Source organism: Alosa sapidissima, chromosome 4 (genome assembly GCF_018492685.1).
Source record: "Alosa sapidissima isolate fAloSap1 chromosome 4, fAloSap1.pri, whole genome shotgun sequence".
Lineage (NCBI taxonomy): Eukaryota > Metazoa > Chordata > Actinopteri > Clupeiformes > Clupeidae > Alosa > Alosa sapidissima.
Window position 1 is genome coordinate 10,885,275 of NC_055960.1, and position 20,125 is coordinate 10,905,399.

At 45.5% G+C, this 20,125-nt stretch overlaps 1 protein-coding gene across 10 annotated transcripts in view; it reads left to right on the top strand.

The window, feature by feature from the left end:
• The window catches only part of chd6 (chromodomain helicase DNA binding protein 6), a 39,707-nt gene extending 19,998 nt beyond the window's left edge, over window positions 1–19,709 (top strand). For 9 of the 10 annotated variants that reach the window (XM_042088861.1, XM_042088864.1, XM_042088862.1 and 6 more), the window contains 22 exons: window positions 133–328; window positions 641–805; window positions 1,158–1,337; window positions 1,679–1,789; window positions 2,641–2,843; window positions 3,109–3,308; window positions 3,597–3,756; window positions 4,282–4,371; window positions 4,654–4,757; window positions 4,989–5,118; window positions 5,480–5,555; window positions 5,684–5,738; window positions 6,184–6,421; window positions 6,562–6,770; window positions 6,870–8,837; window positions 9,917–10,068; window positions 10,400–10,609; window positions 12,351–12,890; window positions 13,133–13,357; window positions 13,485–13,628; window positions 14,044–14,148; window positions 14,271–19,709. In XM_042088861.1, the coding sequence (XP_041944795.1) occupies window positions 133–328; window positions 641–805; window positions 1,158–1,337; window positions 1,679–1,789; window positions 2,641–2,843; window positions 3,109–3,308; window positions 3,597–3,756; window positions 4,282–4,371; window positions 4,654–4,757; window positions 4,989–5,118; window positions 5,480–5,555; window positions 5,684–5,738; window positions 6,184–6,421; window positions 6,562–6,770; window positions 6,870–8,837; window positions 9,917–10,068; window positions 10,400–10,609; window positions 12,351–12,890; window positions 13,133–13,357; window positions 13,485–13,628; window positions 14,044–14,148; window positions 14,271–15,443 (6,634 nt within the window). In that variant the 3' untranslated portion in view covers window positions 15,444–19,709. The remainder of the gene's footprint in view (window positions 1–132; window positions 329–640; window positions 806–1,157; window positions 1,338–1,678; window positions 1,790–2,640; window positions 2,844–3,108; window positions 3,309–3,596; window positions 3,757–4,281; window positions 4,372–4,653; window positions 4,758–4,988; window positions 5,119–5,479; window positions 5,556–5,683; window positions 5,739–6,183; window positions 6,422–6,561; window positions 6,771–6,869; window positions 8,838–9,916; window positions 10,069–10,399; window positions 10,610–12,350; window positions 12,891–13,132; window positions 13,358–13,484; window positions 13,629–14,043; window positions 14,149–14,270) is intronic. The other variant, XM_042088867.1, reaches the window with a different exon arrangement.
• The last annotated feature ends 416 nt before the right edge of the window (window positions 19,710–20,125 follow it).

Here is a 20,125-nt window from a genome sequence, read left to right on the forward strand (position 1 = left end):
TGTTCTCCATAAATAAGCAGTGTTTACATGTTTGTTTTTGAAAATGCATGGTAGATTACTCATGTCTTTTGGCATGTGCTCATCCCCTGTAATTCAGAAATGTTGTATGTTTGTTTTGTTTTGGATCCTCAGGTACACGTATGAGCGCATCGACGGTCGTGTACGGGGAAACCTGCGGCAGGCAGCCATCGACCGCTTCTGCAAGGTGGACTCAGATCGCTTCGTGTTTCTCCTGTGCACGCGTGCTGGGGGCCTGGGGATCAACCTGACGGCCGCTGACACCTGCATCATCTTTGACTCAGACTGGAACCCACAGAACGACTTGCAGGTGTGGATTTTGGAACAATGTAACACACACTCACACTCACGCACGCATGCAAACACATACACATACACACTCCTCTATGTCAATGCACACACATTCACAAGTACTGTGTGACTAATTGTGGTATCTCATCCTGCTCGGAATGACTCAAACAATTGTGAAGGGCAATTCACCGAACTATTTTATGCTGATGAGTGTGGGCTCATGTTGAACAGATTCATTGTTCAGCCCTCACACCCTCCTCAGCTTAACTCCTCGAGAGGAGAGCATGATCATGCATTGTACTTGATGTTTATTAAACCTCTCATTCCCCAGGCACAAGCGCGCTGTCACAGGATTGGCCAGAGCAAAGCAGTAAAGGTCTACCGGCTCATCACTCGGAACTCGTACGAGCGGGAGATGTTCGACAAGGCCAGCCTGAAGCTGGGTTTGGACAAGGCAGTGCTGCAGGACATCAACCGCAAGGGCAGCCTGAACGGAGTGAGCACCTCCCTGCCCCCCGCATTACCTTTACAATTTGATTCAGTGCCATGGATTTAAATACTGAAGCTCCAATAGCAGCACACATCATCTCACAGGGCTTTACAGTGCCCAGTGCCATCTCACTAGTTCCATGTATACCACTGAATCCTGACTGTGATGTGGTTTTATTTTTTGAGGTTATATTCATCTATTAGGTAGATCCACCAAATTGTTACCTATTGAATTTGGAGTACCATTTGGCTCCAAATCTTTTCAAGGTGTCTCAGGCAGGAGTCTCAGAGTGCACACTCAATGGGGTAAATGAGTCAGAGATGGCTTTTCAGCTTAGCTGTTTGGATGTCTTCAATAGGTGCAGCAGCTGTCTAAATTGGAGGTGGAGGACCTTTTGAGGAAGGGTGCATACGGTGCTCTAATGGACGAGGAGGACGAGGGCTCCAAATTCTGCGAGGAAGACATCGACCAGATCCTTCAGCGCCGCACTCAGACCATCACCATCCAGTCAGAAGGGAAGGGCTCCACGTTCGCTAAGGTACTGCCTGGCTATTGGCTAAGGCACTGCTCGGATTTGACCTTTGTGTGCAAATTGCTCAACTATAACACACAAAGTGATTATGTGGCACATCGGTAGTGTTTCAGTAAGAGCAACAGTGAACATGTGGTCACGCACTGTTTTTAAGTACATGAATAGCCCTATGGATAATGTAATGTTTATCATTAAACTTGTTAGCTATAGCCTCCTGAATACTCCCAGGACCATGCCTCATTGTTTCTGTGTTTATGGCACGAGACTTTACAGCTTTTTTCCACTGAGACGGATTTTGTTGTTGTTGTGTGTGTGTTTGTGTGTGTGTGTGTGTGTGTGATCTCCAGGCCAGCTTTGTATCTTCTGGAAACAGAACTGACATCTCTCTGGATGATCCAAACTTCTGGCAGAAATGGGCTAAAATCGCTGAGCTGGAGATTGACTCTAAGGAAGAGAAAGTAAGGAGCTGGTTGACGCCTCACAATCCCTGCCTAAAATGTCTTCGCCATCTTGTGTGGGACCTGTGCCAAAAAAGACTTCTGAGTTCTGGAGGATCAAAAGAAACAAAAAGAATGTGGCTTAAAATGATATGGCAAAAGGGAGATGGGGCAAATGACGAGGGGATCAGAGAGAGAGAGAGAGAGAGAGAGAGAGAGAGAGAGAGAGATGTGGAGTGAAAGATAGTAATGTATGGACAGAAGACAAAGAGAAAAGAGTGGTGAAGAGAGAGAGAGAGAGAGAGAGCGCGAGAGACAAAGAGGTAGAATGGAGAAGCGGAGTATGAGAAAAAGGGAGAGAGGAAAGAGAAAAGGCACAGGGAGAGGAGTGGAATCATTTGAATATCTGGCTCTCATCATTCCCTGAACAGATGGGTCGCATTAATGAGAAAAAACAGCATGTGAATCAGGCGGAGGGGAAGGTTGAGTAAATGAGCACTGTGCTTTTGAGTGTGTGACTATGTGGGGGTGCATGTGTTTGTATGCACTCGATTGTGAGGGTATGACTGTGTTTGTGCTGGGCTCATGCAATGTTGCCAATGCCATAATTGTACAACGGGGGGGGATCATCAGGAAATATTCATGGAGAGCTTTTTTGGGGTATTCTGAAAAGTACTTCTGGTCTGGTAGTGACCTCCGTAGCTGTATGTGTGTGCAGCCTATTTTGTCGACAATAGTTTTTGAATCAGGTAGGCTCCATTTAGTGTCAGTAACTGTATCATGATCAGTATGTGTGTGTTAATCATGGAGTATAAGTTCTACACACTCTTCTTTTCTTCTTTTCTTTACACACTTGTCTTTTTGGTGATAAGGAGAGCCTGGTGATCGATACGCCTCGTGTGCGGAAACAGACGCGTCATTACAACTCGTTTGAGGATGATGAGCTGATGGAGTTCTCTGAGCTGGACAGCGACTCGGAAGAAAGGCCGTGTCGTACGCGCCGCCTCAACGACAGAAACCGACGCTACCTGCGGGCGGAATGCTTCCGTGTGGAAAAAAACCTGCTCATATTCGGGTGTGTAGTTGCCGTCAGTTTTATTCACGAATGAGCTAGTTCTTTTTTTCCCCTCTGATCAGGTCAACCAAACGATAGAGTCCGAACATTCAAGACCTTCTGACAAGAAGTCTGACATTGTGTCTCAGAAATAGCCCAATAGGCCCTGATAAGCAGTGCTTGTGAAATGAATGGTCTTTTTCCTCTTTCCCTTTGCCGAAAGGGTTGAGTTTGTAGTGGCATTTACCTTTGAGTCGTGTTTACCTTCTCTGTCCGTCTCATGCAGCTGGGGGCGGTGGAAGGACATCCTCACCCATGGCCGCTTCAAGTGGCACTTGGCGGAGCGGGACATGGAGCTAATGTGCCGGGCTCTGCTGGTCTACTGTGTGCGCCACTACAAAGGAGACGAAAAGATCAAAAGCTTCATCTGGGACCTCATCACCCCAACTAAAGATGGTCAAAATGAGGCCCTACAGAACCACTCTGGTGAGAACCTATGGCCACCCCTCATCATCCAGGGCTTGTTATTTACCTATAAGTCAGTATCGGTTCTATTGCTCGGTTGCGGTTGATAGATTTTTCACAAATCCACTGCAGACATTTCCTAATCAGTTAAAGTTATCTAATCTTTTTCCACTAGGTATTATTGAGTTGGGAAGATTAAATCCAGTATCTGTATGAAGTAATGCATCTTTTCAGCCATTACCTGGCAGAGAAAATCAAGTTAGAAGTGTGTGTGCCACGTTAAATACACTGCCTTAAATCTATTCGCAGGTCTGTCGGCACCCGTTCCCCGCGGTCGTAAGGGTAAAAAGCTGAAGAACCAGCTGTGTCTACCTGAGTTGAACAATGCAGATTGGCTGGTGCACTGCAATCCAGAGGTGGTGCTGCAGGACGACAGCTACAAAAAGCACCTCAAGCAGCACTGCAACAAGTAAATTCTCCATCTGGTGCAGCAGCTTTAGCCAATTATCCAGTCCACTTCTGTCAGGAAGCAAATTACACACGCCTGTACCGGCGTACTTAAATGTGCTCTCTCTCTCTTTCTTTGTCTCTCTCTCTCCGTTTAGTAAATGGAGGTGTTCTCATATACTGCATGTCTTTGAAAGAATAGTGTGTTTTATTACTGGAAATGTTTATTTTTTTTAAGAATGCTCTGCTCATAAGCATCAGACATTGTCTTGGAGCAGTGTGTGTCAGTCTTGGCAGTAAAATGCTATTGTTTCTGGGAAATAATAATATGAAGTATTATTGTGAAATTTAATATTACTTTTCTGGGAATCACTCTGCAAAAAAGGTCCAACCCTGTTAGGTTTGAGCAAGTTAAACCGGTGTAGAGCACTACTAGATGCACAATGTAGGACTCTACTAGAAGCACAATGTAGAACTGAACTGGAAGCACAATTGATTGAGCCAAAAAGAATAAAGTCAAAGTTGAACATGCATGTCATCCCTCCAGGGTACTTTTAAGGGTTCGCATGCTGTACTATTTGAAGGCGGAGGTCCTGGGGGAAGCAGCGACTCAGGCCCTGGAAGGCATTTCAGCCAGGTACCACATCACAGTTTGTATTGAGTTATCCAAAAGCCATGTTAAAGTGAAGTAAAACTGAGAAATAAAAAAAAAGTTGGCGTTACTCTGTAGAAATGTTTTAAAATACATTCTCTTTTTATGCCTTAAAATATATGATGCTCTTATTCTTGCAGTTGTTTGTGTTGAAAGTATTTGTGTGTAATTTGGCATGGAGTTCTTGTTTTGTCTGTGAGAAGATGCCTGGCTCAGTTATTGTGTAAATGAGTAATGACACTCAGTCTGAGCATCTGATTTCTGCAGCAAACTAGAGGTGGCTCTTCCTGACATTGACTACATTGAGATTCCGGCTGGCTGGTGGGACGCTGAAGCAGACAAATCCCTCCTCATCGGTGTCCACAAGCATGGTAATCAACAAACACTCTGGAATTTCCCTTGGAATTTCACGGAGTGGTTTTTTAGGAATTGTATAATCCGTTTCTCAAGTACACATGCACACACATGTTCAAATTCTTCAGTTCCTCACTCTGATCTACACTGAGGATTTACCTCTTGTGTTTTGCCTGTTTGATTGACGGCTACTCTCTTATTGAATGGACTGAACAAACAGCAATGTGTGTATTTGTGTGCAACCTCAGGGTACGAGCGATACAATGCCATGCGGGCTGATCCAGACCTGTGCTTCCTGGAGCGAGTGGGCATGCCTGACGTCATGGCCCTTTCTGCAGAGCAGTCAGGCTCAGAGGTCCCAGCTGATGCAAATGACAGGCAAGAGCATCCCCTCATTTCCATTTCAAACTTGATACCCTCACCCCCTTGGTTGAGGAAGATGTTATTGTCATGGGGTCCATCTGTCTCTGTGTGTGTCCACTCGCATAACTAAGAAAGTATTGGTCGGTTGTGTTTCCCAAATTTGCCAAAGGTTCGTATGGGTATTCCCAGGCTAGGTCAATCTATCATCGGTCCAGTCCTCATACATCTGTATCTGGTTTAGAATACAAATGCTGGAATTTGGTTTCACTTTGGTTAATATTGTGTGGAATATATTGCAATCACCTCTGACTGCTCTGGTCTACAACACATCATACTAATTTGCTGGCTCATCGTAATGTTTTTATATTTTCCGTAGTGTTGGGAAGACTGAAGACATGAAAGACGAGACTGAAAGCAAGATGGAGGGGGGGGAAGATAAGGAGGAGAGCAAAGTATGAACTTCCTTAATGTCATAGGAACTGCAGTCGATTGTCTCTTCTTGTTGTAGAGTCATATTTTGTCCTCTGATATCTTTTTTACGTTTTTGTTTAATGTCTGTTGTTGCTTTGATCTCTTAAAGGATGACACCAGTTCTGTTACAGACACATCAGAGAAACAGGAGAATGTTGTTTCAAGTAAGTACTGACAGCTTCAATATTAAAGCATTGAAATGTCAGATCTGAGCATCAGTAGCTCTATCAAAAACATCAGGATATTATCAGAGACTATTATTAGAGCAGACACAGTTGGGAAAGAGGTGGGGGGATTGACTTTCATCAGTACACAGCTGCCAAGTCTCCTGTGTTCATTCATACCCCTGTTCCTGAGAGTGTTTTTGTTCAGTAAATACAGTGTTGCTTGACATCATGATCTCAGAGGACAATTCAATTCATGCAGCTTCTCTTTGATCTGGTTATTATCTGAAATGTTGAATTTGTAGAAGTGTTAAAAAAAAAAAAAAAAAACTCCACCCACAGTGGTCATCCGAGACATTCCACCCCTAGCAAGTGGTGACTCATTTTGTCTATGAAAGTGTTTTTTTTTCTCTGTGTTGACAACATCCTCATCCTGTGTCCTAAGGTGAACTGGGAGTTCCAGAGGCCTCTGAGCAGGGCAGGCTTCTCTGGCCGGCAGGTTCTGCTTTGACGGCTCGTCTTCGACGACTCATCACCACCTACCAGCGTTACAACCGTCGTGAGCCCCTGCGCCACGAGTTCCTGATGCTGGATGGGGCTAGTCATGTGCCCTGGCAACTGGGTGAAGACCTGAGGAGATGCGCTGTAGAACCAGACCCCCTGTTCCTGGAGTGGCAGAGAAGGTGGGTGAAACTGGCAGCCACTGGTGACTCAATGTTATAGAGGAAATGCCAATACAAATATGTGGACAATGTAGTTGTTTTGTTGAATGTATTACTTCTGGTGGGATTATGCATAAAATGTTTTATGTTTGATGGAACAGGTGGACACGTCGAGAGCAGGCAGATTTCTATCGGACAGTTTCATCCTTCGGTGTTATGTTTGACCCAGAGAAGAAAGTGTTTGATTGGACACAGTTCCGCTCTCTCGCTCGACTGGAGAGAAAAACAGATGAAAGTTTAGAGAGATATTTCTACAACTTTGTGTCCATGTGTCGCACTGCCTGCAGGCTTCCCCCAAGGAAGGATGAAGGTAGAAATGACTGTTATTTAATTAAAAACACAAATCAAAGTACAGACAATGTTCCCTCTGATTTCACTGTTTCTCACTGTCCCTTTCTGCCTCTCTCAGGTCCCATTGACCACGCTCTGTTTGTGGAACCAATCACTGAAGAGCGAGCGGCCCGCACACTCTACCGCATTGAGTTGCTGAGGAAAATTCGGGAGCAAGTTCTTCGCCACCCGCTGCTGGGACAGAGACTTCAGCTGTGCCAGCCTAGTCTCTACCTGCCTGTGTGGTGGGAGTGCGGGAAACACGACCGGGACCTCCTGATTGGCGCCGCCAAGCATGGCTTGAGCCGCACTGACTATTACATCCTCAATGATCCCCAGCTCTCCTTTCTGGAAGCCCACCGCAACTACGTGCGGAAAGAGAACCACGGCTACCCCGTGCCAGCCTCTATGTCTGGCATGCCCCATCGCCACTGCTGCCTTTATGACGCAGGCCTCAGCCACTGCCACTCTCCACAGCCTCCTGAATACCACACTCCGCCATCTCACCATGCCCATGGACACCCTCACATCCATGGTCCTGTGCACCATCCTACTGAGGTGGTAGCTGGAGACCCGGTTGGCTCCCTGGCCATGAGTGGTGGCGGTGGCCCCAGGGAGGGTTTCCTGGACTGCCCTCCCCTTGAGGAGTCCCTGGAGCTGGCGTCGCTGCAGCATGATGGACTGGCTGCCGACTCCCTCCATGGTAAGCCCAGCAAAGAGGCTTTCAACGGGTTTCCCTTCAACTCGGCTTCTGGAGGGCAGAGCATGCTCAACTCCTACGGTGTACAGGGCGAGTTGAGCGGGACTCAGGGGGACATTGCTGACTCCATTGCAGGGAAGCTACGCAGTGATGTGCTGGTTGGTGAACAGGGCTCGTCTGAAGAGACGGGGCTGATGGCACCCTCCGTAGAGCTAGACGAACTGCAAACGCCGTGGGAGAGCTCAGACCATGCCGCTGCAGCTCACATGTTCAACGAGGCCGACCCAATCTTGGGTGCTCCTGCACTGGAGTCGGAGTTCCTGGACTCGTCAGATGCACCCGGAGATGGCCAGGTGGACACTGCCTTGAACGACTGTCTGAGCATGCCCAGTTCGGACTCACAGAGCAACCCGGTCGACCCCTTGCCGTCCAGCTTCATGCTGTTTAAGGAGCTGAGTGAAGCCGAGCCCTCGGTCGAGCAGACTGACCTATCAGCCAGCCCTCCTCCAGAGTACGCTCCAACTCCCCTCTCTTTGGGCGATATGAGTCTCTCCCATACGGGCCCCACTGAGGAGCCAGATGAGAAGCTGAGTGACTCAGACGTCACCCGCAGTGCTCCCAGCCCCGTTGATGTGGCCGGGAGCGTGACCTTTGAGTTTGACAAGGAGGAGCTATCACAGGATAGTCACAGCCTGACCGGGACAACTCAGGGGCCCGACGAAGCATCTCTGGATCCGTCTGAAGGCCCTCCAGAGGAAGCCCTGGGTGAGACCAGTACGGAACCACTAAGCGAAGCAAGTGTCCCTGAGCATAATGAAGAAAACCTCGCAGAGCCTTGTGAGGAGCCGATGGAAGAGTCTATGCTGAAGGGGCTTTCAGATGTGCCACCAGAGGAGCCTTGGGAAAGCCATCCTCAGGAGAAGCAGCCTGGAGAGGAAACCCTACAGGTGCCCTCCGAGGAGCCCGCGGAGGAGGAGCCCTATGAGACCCCCTCAAGGTCACTACACGAAGTGCACTCGGAGGAGGCATCCAGCGAAAGGCTCTCTGAGCCTGTGATCGGGAGCAGTCTCAGTGACCCAACCCTCTCCTCTGTAGGCCCCACCTCGTCCCCACTTCCCTGTGCCTCGCCCTCCCTGTCCGTCCCTCTGTCAGTTCCCCCAACGTCGCCAGAGCCCAGCACTGCCGTCCACATTAAGCAGGAGCTGCTGCTGGAGCCAACCACTGCAGAGATCAAGCCTGACCCTGAGGCCCTCGAGCCAGACAGCACTACACTCACACCCAGGCTAGAACAGACGGAGATGCTGGAAGCAAAAGAAGAGATAAAACAAGAGAGAGTGAAAACCCCAGGTAAGGAACATCCCACAGCAGTGCCCCTATGTCTCTCTCTTTCCATTGTCTTATAAAATGTCCTAATCCTCAGACCAGCCCTCCCATTTCTCAGTGTCCTTGAGTTTGAATCACAGCAATCAGGGGAATAATTAATATGACACAGTTCTGAATATACATTAATCCCACTGATCCCAGGCATCCTTATATGTGAATTATGGTAATTGCAAGGATCATTGCTGTGACACGTTTGATATTACTGCTCGTTTCCCAATCGGACACCCTCTCAGCAACTCTTTAATCAAGATTACTGGGGAGCTTTGCAAGACCCAAACTGTTCCAAATCCTTGCAAGGCATTGATCTGAGAGCAGCATGAATGGAACGGAATCTGGTTGTCAGGGCAACTATTCATGCAGCTGTTCGAAAAGCATAGTTTTGTATGTGTCTTTTTCTAAATGCCTATGTGTTTTTCACTGGTGCAACCTTGCTCTGAGAGTATACATTCAATATACCTAAAGGCATCCTATGCATTGTTGTACCTTAATAGAATGATAAAATAACTTCTAATAGGGAGAATAACATGCTTTTCGCAGCCGTACTGTACCCGCCTATGGAGAACCAGCCTTGCAACTTCGCAAGCCTACTATTTATATGAAATTGTGTAATATTACCTTGTTAGTCGACATGGCTCTTCAGAGATCATCTTTGCCGGTTGCTATCCTTCGGCTTGTAAACAAATCCACTTGTACCGTGTCCTGGGGGAAGGGAACAAGCCATTAAGTGTTTTTTTTAAAAAAAAAATGTATTGTCTATGGCTGTGTCTATGTCTAAAGTATGTCTATGTCTGTATTTAAAGTATGTCTATGTCTGCATGGGAAAGTAAGAAACGAAATTTCAATTCTTTGTATGACCAGTGCATGTAGAGAAATTGACAATAAAGCCGACTTGACTTGACTTTACAACAGTTGTGTAAAATACAAATACTCTGCAAATGTAGGGGGAGCCCAGTAGGAAAACAACTTCATTGGATGCTTTTAATGTATATGTGTAGTGCTCGCTGCCATTTTTAACATTTTTGCACACTTCCTGTCATTTTCAGCTCTGATGGTGGACAGCTATGTGGAGGCCCCAAGATACGCTCCCCAAATGTCAGTCTGCGAAATGCCCGACAGTCTCCATGATGTTCGGGAACCTACCATTGCCCAGCTCCTCCAGGAGAAAGCCCTCTACTCATTCTCTGGATGGCCCAAGGTACACATGATAAGTTTCTGCATCAAGTTCATCACATCACATTGGAAAAGAGGACTGCCCTCAACTGTATTTCCGAGCATGAAATAAAGGTTGAATGAATGAATGAAAAAAAGTTATTCCTTTGTTTAGGATTTTACTGTATAAATAAGAAAGGGCTAAGAAGAGAATTTAAGTCTTCATAAATGTGAGATCAGATAGAGATGTCATTAGGAAATTATTCTTCAGTGCATCATAAGAAAAAATACTTGTCTTACAGTGTCGGTGTTTGAATAGCTCCTCTATCAGTTAAGCATTTCACTGAGTCTTTTATTGCTCTGTTTCCTCCATTCAGGACAGGGTGATAATTAATCGCCTTGACAGTATTTGCCATGCTATTCTGAAAGGGAAATGGCCTTCATCCAGCCAGTATGAGTCGCACAGTACCCTGGCAAACACCTGTGCCCCCAACAGTGGCCACCAGCGAGCTGCCTTCATGCCAGCCCGGGTACAGCCTTCCCAGAGCCTTAACTTCAACATGCCAACTGTCTCCCGCATGCCTAAGGTAAACCATCATTTTAAAGGTGCTCTAAGCCAGTGTTTCTCAAACTTTTTTTCTGGGGACCCACTTTTTAAAAATGACAGACTATCGCGACCCAACTCGTGACTGTGGTAGTTAACAAACTAGATCAGTGGTTCTCAAACTTTTTCTTTCATTCCCCACTTTGATCAAGGGGGCATTCTCGAAGCCCCACCTGTCCCTCATCGCTCTAAGAAAGTGGTAGGTCAAGCTTAAAATTGTAAAATTTATTGAAATAATGACAAGTTCTAAATATATCCTCTTCAACAGAGTTAAAATCAGCTGGTGCTGCAGATATAATAATAAATAAATACATAACACACATATTTCTGTTTTCCAGCAACATATTAGGAAACATAGGCCATTTTACAGCATTGTACAATATATTCAATGAAATGCCAACATGCTGCATTAAATGGATCCATAATCCAGTCATACTGAGCACTGCTGGTTGGGAATTATTTTTGAAATAAACTTTGCAGGGATGTGATGTAGGCCTACTGTTTAATACATGGGATCACAAGAGTGCCTCCCAATCAGTTTCAGCGATTTCGCTCAGAAATCTAATACTGTCGTGGTCGAGGCGCCTGTCCCATACTCAAGTTTTTTTGGTGAATGCAGTAATCTTATTTGCTAGGTGAGGTAGGTGCTTGTCTTTGCCTTGTAACTGGACATTTAACTCAAATGTATCGCTAAGATATATCAAATATATCGCTAAGATAGGCCAGCTTTGTCAAGAAATGTTCTTTAGTGAACGTGCTTGCAGATTCAAACATGCGCTCTTCCTCCAAGAAGAGGCGACTCGGAGCTCAAACACGCGCGACAGCACTTTACCTCGGGAAAGCCACCTTGCCTCGCTGTGAAACAGTACAGCCTTTTGGTCAGCTACCATCTCTTCGCAAAGTGCGGAGAATAGACGCGCTTTTAAGGGCCGGGTTTTGATGAAATTCACCACTCTCACAACAACGTTCAAAATCTCATGTAGGCCGGGACTAACTAAGCTGCCTTGACACGAGCGCTTCCCTGTGAATAACAGTGTGTCCATTGCGCATCGGGTGCTACCTGGGCCCAGGCTACAGATAAAAAAATAAATTAAAAACTCCTGTTTTTCATGTCAGTTCGCGCCCCACCTGGCATGTCTCCGACTCACAGTTTGAGAAACGCTGCTCTAAGCGATGCCATGCGTTTTTTAGGCTAAAACATTTTATGTAATTTACTGCAAACATCACCTAACCAACCGCTATCTGTCTGTGTCCTGAATACACTGTAAAAAAACACGATCTCTGTGGACAGCCCAGGCTCCAAAAAGGGCAACAAAAACAACCTGGGCAAACCTAGCCCATAAAAACATAACAAACTGTACCAGCAAATCACAGACGAGATGCGCGTTTAGGAGAGTTTTCAGTTGCACGGAAGCAGCACTGGAGGGAGGGGGAGGAAGTAGCGAGCTAGTTCTCTGTTTTTTTTTAAAGTCAACATAAGTGATGCTACCCAGCATCGCTTAGAGCGCCTTTAATAAACCCCATGCTTTTTAGCAATACCTGACTCTTTTTCAGTTTTTTTTTGGTTTTTGTGAATTAGCAGCTGTTACGATCCAATAAGATTGTTATAGCTTTCCTTTTCCTCTACAATAATAATAATACTTTTAATTTGTATAGCGCTTTTCAAGACACACAAACATACTTTTGTGACCATGCAACCCTCTCTATCTCACTTTATATTGTAGGAGAGGTTGATGGCCCCTCCATTCTTGTCCGACCTCAAGCAACCAGGAGTAAGACCGCGGTTTGAATTTGAGGCAGAGGTGCTCAGCAAGCCTTGCCACACCGGAGAGAAAATCCAGGTTGGCATTCCACATCGGGGCGGACCGCTGCTGTTGAACGGCTGGCAGGAAGCGGCGATGGACCTCTCCAAACCCCCTGGGGAGCTTGGCATTGGCGGGGAGACTGGCCCTGTGGGTCATATTACTCATACAGTCCACACCCCTCCTCCTCCTCCACCTTCTCACCCCCCTCCACCGCAACATAAGCTGCCCACCCTGAGCTCAATGCAGGGCTCTCTGGGCCTGGACATGGCCGGCATTCTGCAGGCCGGCCTCATTCACCCAGTCACCGGGCAGATCGTCAACGGCAGCCTTCGCCGTGACGACTTCATGAGACGGAGGCGAGGCCGCAGGAGAAATGTAGACGGGCCGGACATCAGCTTCATGCGGAGCCACGGACTAAGTGTGCAGGAACAGCAGGTTGGCCTGGCATTCAGATTAGAAGTGAGAACGGATACATGCTTGCACAAAATGCATGTTGGACCTGGGTTAAACATAAACATAAACATTATGGGTATGGTGCAGCAGCAGTAGTGTCACTACCTGACAATTGGCTGGCAAGGGTTCAATTCTCAAACTCAGGGTTGCAAGTCTGTGTCATTTTAGGTAAAAAAAAAAAAACTTTAGCAACTTTTACCTTAAACACACCAGCATAAACATTGTTAACATTCATGTTCTGTCCCTAGCCAAGACCGGATAGCATCAGCCATTCAACGGTGTCGTCCACCACTACCACCCAGTCTGATCGTTCCTCAGCACCTCCTGGTCCATCTGGACCTTCTAGTTCTCTTGGGCTGCCACCTCCACCACCACCAGAGAGCCTGGGGATTGACAGAGAAGCAGCCAATAAGGGTCTGATGGAGTGGCTTAGACAAAACCCCAACTACATGGAAATCCCCCATTTTGCCTCCGTAAGTTAAATCCATGTAAAATAAGTCAGCCCATTCACAAAAAAATACAAAGAAAAAGTTAGAATATTGTGTATTTGTGTGTAAGCTAAAGTCATTGTTAAAACACATCTTCCTGCTTGTGATTCAGTCCCAAAACGCAGCCATCTTGCATAGTTTTGTTGAGCGTCCAAAACAGAGGAGGCACCGCTGCAAAGACCCTACCAAGCTGGATGTGAACTCCCTGACCGGAGAAGAGCGGGTGCCCGTAGTACACAGGAGCACAGGACGTAGGGTAGGGACCCGTCTCCCTTTTTATTGGAAGCTGTTAACAGCTGCCAATAAGCAATCAACTTTGAATGTGTATGTTAACCCGCACTAATGACTGTTTGTTGAATGCTGCTGTTAACATTTCAAGTCTTGTATTAAGTAGAAATATGCTGTTATTTGGTCTTTCATGTTGTCATCTGATCCCTTTTGTGCATATTTATTATTTTCTTTCCTTACAAGGGTGTAGGTCTCTGCAGTGATGCAGTCTAAGCATTAAAGTATTTATTCCCTTTTTCATTTAGGAATAAGACATGTTTGCCCGCTAGTTATCATCAGTGGTATAACACTGTGTATCTTTTTCTACACATCTTAAATATGATTATTTTTGGGTTGCTTGAGGCTGAAGGGTCAAACTAAAGTTGCAATATCTTGTGTTGCAGCTGGGTGGCGCTATGGCTCCAGCGATAAAGGAACTGTCTCGATGGCTGGATGCCAACTCTGAATATTGTGTGGCTCCAGACTGGGCTGAAGTGGTGAAACATTCGGTGAGTACCTACAAATGCCACAGACCTTTTTTAAAACAGCCAAGCTAAATGCCGAAATACTGTCCAAGCACAGCCTTAGAAGGATTGATAACTAGTGTTTTGCCCACACATACTGTTCTCAGGGATTTCTGCCAGAGGGCAAGTTCACTCGAATCCTGACAGAACCTGTTAGCCGAGATCCTGGGCCTCGCCGGAGGGGTCGACGGCCTCGCAGTGAGATGGTCAAAGCTGGACCCATCCTCCCGGAGTCTCCTTCGAACATGGGGCCCCTGTTTATGAACGGGGGACTGATTGGAAGCATGGACTTGGTCAGTCTGCAAAACTTGCGGAACGTTCCGGGCATCCCCCTCACAGGCCTGATGGGATTCCCACACGGCTTTGCAGCCGTCCCAGCGGGAGCGGGAGAGGATGCCAAGAACGGCATCAGCATGCTTCCCATGATGCTTCACGGCATGGCGGCGGTGCAGCCGCCCATGTTTAGCGTGAGCGGCCTCATGAGCCAGCCCTCGTCATCCTCGCCCTCGTCCTCCTCCCCCACCACGACCCTGTCCACTTCAGCAGGCCCCACGGTGATCACCTCCACCTCTGCTGCCCTCAGTCCCTCTAGCGGCCCCAGTCCCGTCACCAGTGGTCCGAGCCCCCCGGCCGAGAGCTGCAGCTCCACCACGGCCTCGGGCTTGGACAAGCGCAAGGACGACAGAGCACCTGTGGAAGGGAAGCCCCCTGGGCCTCCCGTTGGACACGCAACCGCTACCGTTAGCAGCACCACGCCTACCAGTGTGTCTGCCGGCAGCATCAGCAGCACTGGCAGCCACTTGACCTTCAACCCGTTTCTAATCCCAGGGATGTCCCACGGACTGCTGTACCCACACATGTTCTTGCCCCATGGGGGCATCATGGCACTGCCGGGGATGCCCGCCGCCGACAGCTCCGGCAGCCCGAAGAGGAAGAGAAAGAAATTGAGAGAGGACGGGGCTCCGGAGGGCGGGAGCGCCGGAAGCCCTCCAATGGACAGCACGCCTGCCAGAGGGCCCAGCGACGCTCCGCAGATACGGGCGGACGCGGACAATGACGCCCCAAGTGAAGAGGGGCCGCAAAACCAGGAGACAGACACAAACAGCAAGGGCCACGAGGACCACAGCAACGCCCTTCCTCCTGAGGCTCCCATAGAGTGCAGCAGCAAAGAGGAGGAGAGACAAACAGAGGAAAAGGAGGAGCAGGATGTGGAAGGGAAGGATAAAAGACTGCCCGAGACCGAAAGGCAAGAATATGAACCCAGGGAGGACTCGCAGTAGGAACCATCACCACCCCCGTCCACTCTACGGTGCAGCGGAGTGGAGTTTGTGACAGTGTCTGTCAGTTTCCATGTAAAGACTTAAGTTATCCACATATTAATGTTTATAGAACTCCTGTCCCTATTGTATGTACGTGCTCTCTGAAACACTCTCCCCCCTCGGAAAGCAAAAATAGATAAAGACGGACACTTCTGCATGCAAGTGCACACACAGGTATGATGGCAGCAACAGAAATGGATCAAAACCCGCAGTCATTCTCTCCATGCGCAGGGGCATCGTGTGGTGCCCAGTCACCTGGTCTGTTGGGAGCTGTATGCGTACGGTAGAGGATCAATGAAGTCATTGTGGTATAATGTAGTGCTATATGGTTATGCAAGGTGATCAAGCCTACCGATTGCATAAATAACATGCAAGTGTAGAATGCACCACAGGAGGGCTGTTAAAAGGGACCAGAGGTTGTGATTGTGTTGATGGTGTTACAGGGTTATAGATAAAAGTTCTCTAAAACTCTTATTTGTTTCTCTTGCGAGGGTCTTACGCCTGCGGACATGTAGACGAGAAGGCCTTGTGCAATGTCATTAGCTGTTGTTGACCTTGACTCAGTGGATTTTGCTGTCGGACCTGATTTCTCATGTTGCTGCTATGTAACATTATACATTTTAATGAAATATATAAGAGCCAACATTTTAATGTGTATAACAAGAGTTAGAGGTATAACAGATTCAACATATGGGTTACAATGGATATTTGAGTACATAAGGAAAAGAAAGTGTGTTAAAATCAATGGCAAAGAACAATCCAGATTTTGACTTTTTGATCGTGTATCATGTACTTCATAGGATGCAGGCAGCAGCAACAAAAAAAAGTAATTTCATTTTCAAAAGTCACTTTGAAAAATACCCTTTTGTTCCCAGCCACACAACGTGTAACTTTGTGATTGTAGCTGGCAGGTGAGACGTGTCCAGAAAAGATGAGATGTGTCCAACACTAGTGCCATAGCAGAGCCTCACAAGGGGGCAAAGAGAGAGAGAGAGCAAGAGAGAGAGAGAGAGAGAGAGAGGAGACACCACATTGAGGTGGCCAAGGTCACAGCGAGGACCACTGACAAGCGAGGGAAGCGTTCTCGTTTGATAAACAAAAGAAAAGAGCAGGCAACGAAACAATAACAACAAGAAAATCTGTCCACTCCCACTGGTCTGTCCAAAGCAAGGGAAGGCGGCCTGGCAGGACCACAGGCGTGAGAAGCAGGAATGGTGGAAAGTGCCCACCCACACTTAACTGGTGTGGGATTGGTCTGGTCTCTTTCCCCTCTGATGCATTTTCAGCTCCTGTACAATAGATCATGCTAGGACTTCTTAAATGAAAATGTAAATCTGTTTAGCTGTATATTGCTGTTACTTTTGTTTACAAAGCACACCACGTTTTTAGTTTTTTTTCTCTACTATGATGCAACATAGTGGAGATATGGCAAACTCAGTAACAGTGTTTCCTGTATTTAACATAACTGTACATTAGATGGATACAAAGGTAGTTTTTTTTTTCTTCCCAGAATTTCACAGGGTCTCATTTTGGGTGTACTTTTTAGACTTGGCTTTTCGGCCGAATAACTTTTTGAGTTCACTTTTTTCCTTTCCGTTTTCAGACATGAAATATTTTTTTGCACAGTCTTTTTGGTGAATGTTTACCTGTAACTGTATTCTTGTATTCTGTTGCATTTGTTTTCTTTTGGTGAGTGTATGTGTGGATGCATGCGCACACTTGCACATAACATGGCCCATCATGGACATTTTGTTGTAGACCTGTATTTATATCTTGTCTTTCCCTACGTCACCTTTACTGTTCTAAGATTGTTGTTGCCTTGTCACAACTTGTGACTCCATAATTTATTTTTGGTTAAGTTTTTTTTTTTTTTTTTTTTTTTTTTAAATCTGCTTTGCCAAACTTTCACCAAATACGGCATCATTTCATTTATTTCACTCAGTTATGTTAAATATACAATGCCTTATTTAGTTAACGTTTTATATATGGATGTTTGTTACATCTACATGTTGGAAAGTATATATCAAAGTATTTTGTGTAGGGCTTGATCGTTTGAAACAGAAAGCATCCACAGTCAGACCCAATAGACATTAGTGGGCTTAGTTGTATGACTATGTGAGTACGTGCCTATGAATGTCACGTCAGTTCCTGATCCTCATTTGCAACAAGTCATATTTCCGGCCCTGTCAAACTCACAGTGTGATGAATAAATCATCTTACTCCCATAAAAATGAAGAGGGGGCCAGCAAATCGACCATTCAAAAATCCCAGGAAATTAAAGCACAATTGGAAAACAGTTGTTGAACACTATAGACAGATTGCTTATACTTTCTTTGTTGAGAGGTCCTGTCCCATATTTGTGTGTCGGTATGATTATTGTGTCAGGTTTTATGTAGGTTAGTCATGGATAAGAATCATCCGCCGTTAACATTTAACATGATTTCTGTTGTTGATTGTGTCTCAGCCTGTGATCAGATTGTCGTGTCATTGTAAGGATGTCTTGAGTTGTGCCAGATTTAATTTGATCAATAGGGTCTTTCTTCTGATAAGCTTTTCACATGACATCACTTTGGGGGCCTTCTGTTACATTACAGATGCAGTGTGAATACAGCTGAAGAGAACAAAGGTTCTGTTCAAATAATCATGATTTTTGCTGTCCGATTTCTAGGGTCTTCAAAATGTGTCAAATCTTTCCACAACCGTTATTATAGACTTACCATATGGAGAAATGGACCACCAAAATTAAAAGTATTATCAACAGAAGTGATGTTTTCACACAAACCCATGCTTAATCTCAAAAGCCTTTTCTGTTGGTTGAAACTTGAATCACCTAAAATGTGCAGTATGTGAGTTAAGTTACAGTTCAAAACTTCATATTTATTCATGTTGTTAAAGCACTCATGTTTCACTCCTCTGCTAGTGTTCAATAATTTATCAGAAGGCAAGACTGATTTTCAAATACTTTTATATTATTTCAGATATATTTATTTTACACCACTGTCAGTTTTGTTTATCTACCTGTATTCAAGCTTACTGTATGCATAAGGGTTGCCGTTTTCGAAGATTTGCCCTCACCACATCCAGTGCAGTACTGTTTTCCCCACAATGAATGTTTATGATGTTTCTTTTGTTGGTATGCCTTCAACTGAAGCAAAGCATTAGTCTCAAACGTGCTAAAAACAGACATGCCTTGGAAAAAAGTGGTGATACTTTCACGAGCATTACTGGCTGTAACTTTATAAATGTCTGTCCTCAATGTATTACCTATGCCTCGTTGGGCTACGTTTTGCACAGATACTCATGTTTCTAATCAATAGAACTGGTGAAATCATTGCATTTTAATTTTAATGTGGATTTTCAGGTCCAAGGCATTTATGGGAAAACATGTAATGTTAAACTCACTGAATTAGGTACACTAAACTACTCTTTGGGAAATAAATGTTAAGATGGTAGTTGGATTGAATTTGAAGAAACGAGTAAGTAACCTTTCATGTTCTAATAGCGGCATCCAAAAATACTGTATGTGGCTGATTCAAGTTGCGGTGTTAGGCCCATTTTCTTTGTTCTGAGCAAGCTATTCTGTGTTTGAAAACACTTCACCCGTGCAATAGTGTGTGATTCAAGAGGATTGGATCAGTCACTATAATCATGAGGTTAAATTTACACTCCAATCCTGTGGTCATGTGCCAGTGGCTGGGCTGCATATATAATTACTGACATATCTGCACGCATTGGGAAAGATGCAGGGCTCTCCTCTTAGGTGTTCTGTTGTGTTTGTCCTTGCATGCCTGGACATGCTGGCATTGGCCTCGGCAACCACCCTTAACAAAACTCACTCCCATTTCAGGATGGCATAAAGCTCAGATTGGGTGTCTGTATGCATGCTTAACAGTTCTGTTCTTCAGCTGCTTGCGTTTAGGACAGTAGTTTGCAGCTCATTCGGTAACTGAAAGGCCAGTGTTCACTAAGTGGATGTACTGTACGCTCTTAGTTTCATCGAACCAAGTGCACTGTATTATGGGATCATATGCTAAAAAAAAAAAAAGAAAAAGAAAAAAGTACTCTGAAAACAGCAACATTTGAGAGATGTGGGTTTTTTGTTTTGTTTGTTTTTATTTTTATTTTTTCTTGAACTAGCTCCTGTATTCCCATGTGGACCAATCACATAATTCAAAACATGGTATGTGATCTTTTATTGTGCAATAAAAGATGACTTTCAACTTTGAAGTGGGTGTATGACATAATCTATTAAAGAGGTAATGCATTGTATCGTCAAGGTATTTGGCTAGTAGGCCCATTGGCAAAAGTCTATTAGTACAAATCAGCTTTCATCTGCTGATTTGGAGGCTACTAATAGATCTACAATACACCTATTAGAATAGACACAACAATTTACACCTCTGCATCTTAACTGTACCTATGAAGGAAAACAAACTGCGGAATACACAGCTCTCCAAGTAAGCTATCCCACTACTTCACACATCTATGTACAATGTTCGCGTATTTCATAAAAGGCCTTTCCTTATTATTAACCCTTGCAGTTATCCACACAACTCAGTGGTCATGATTCTTTGGCCTGTCCTAAATAAGGTGGATGAAATTATCCCAATGGCGGAACATACAAACATGAAGTAAACAAGCCA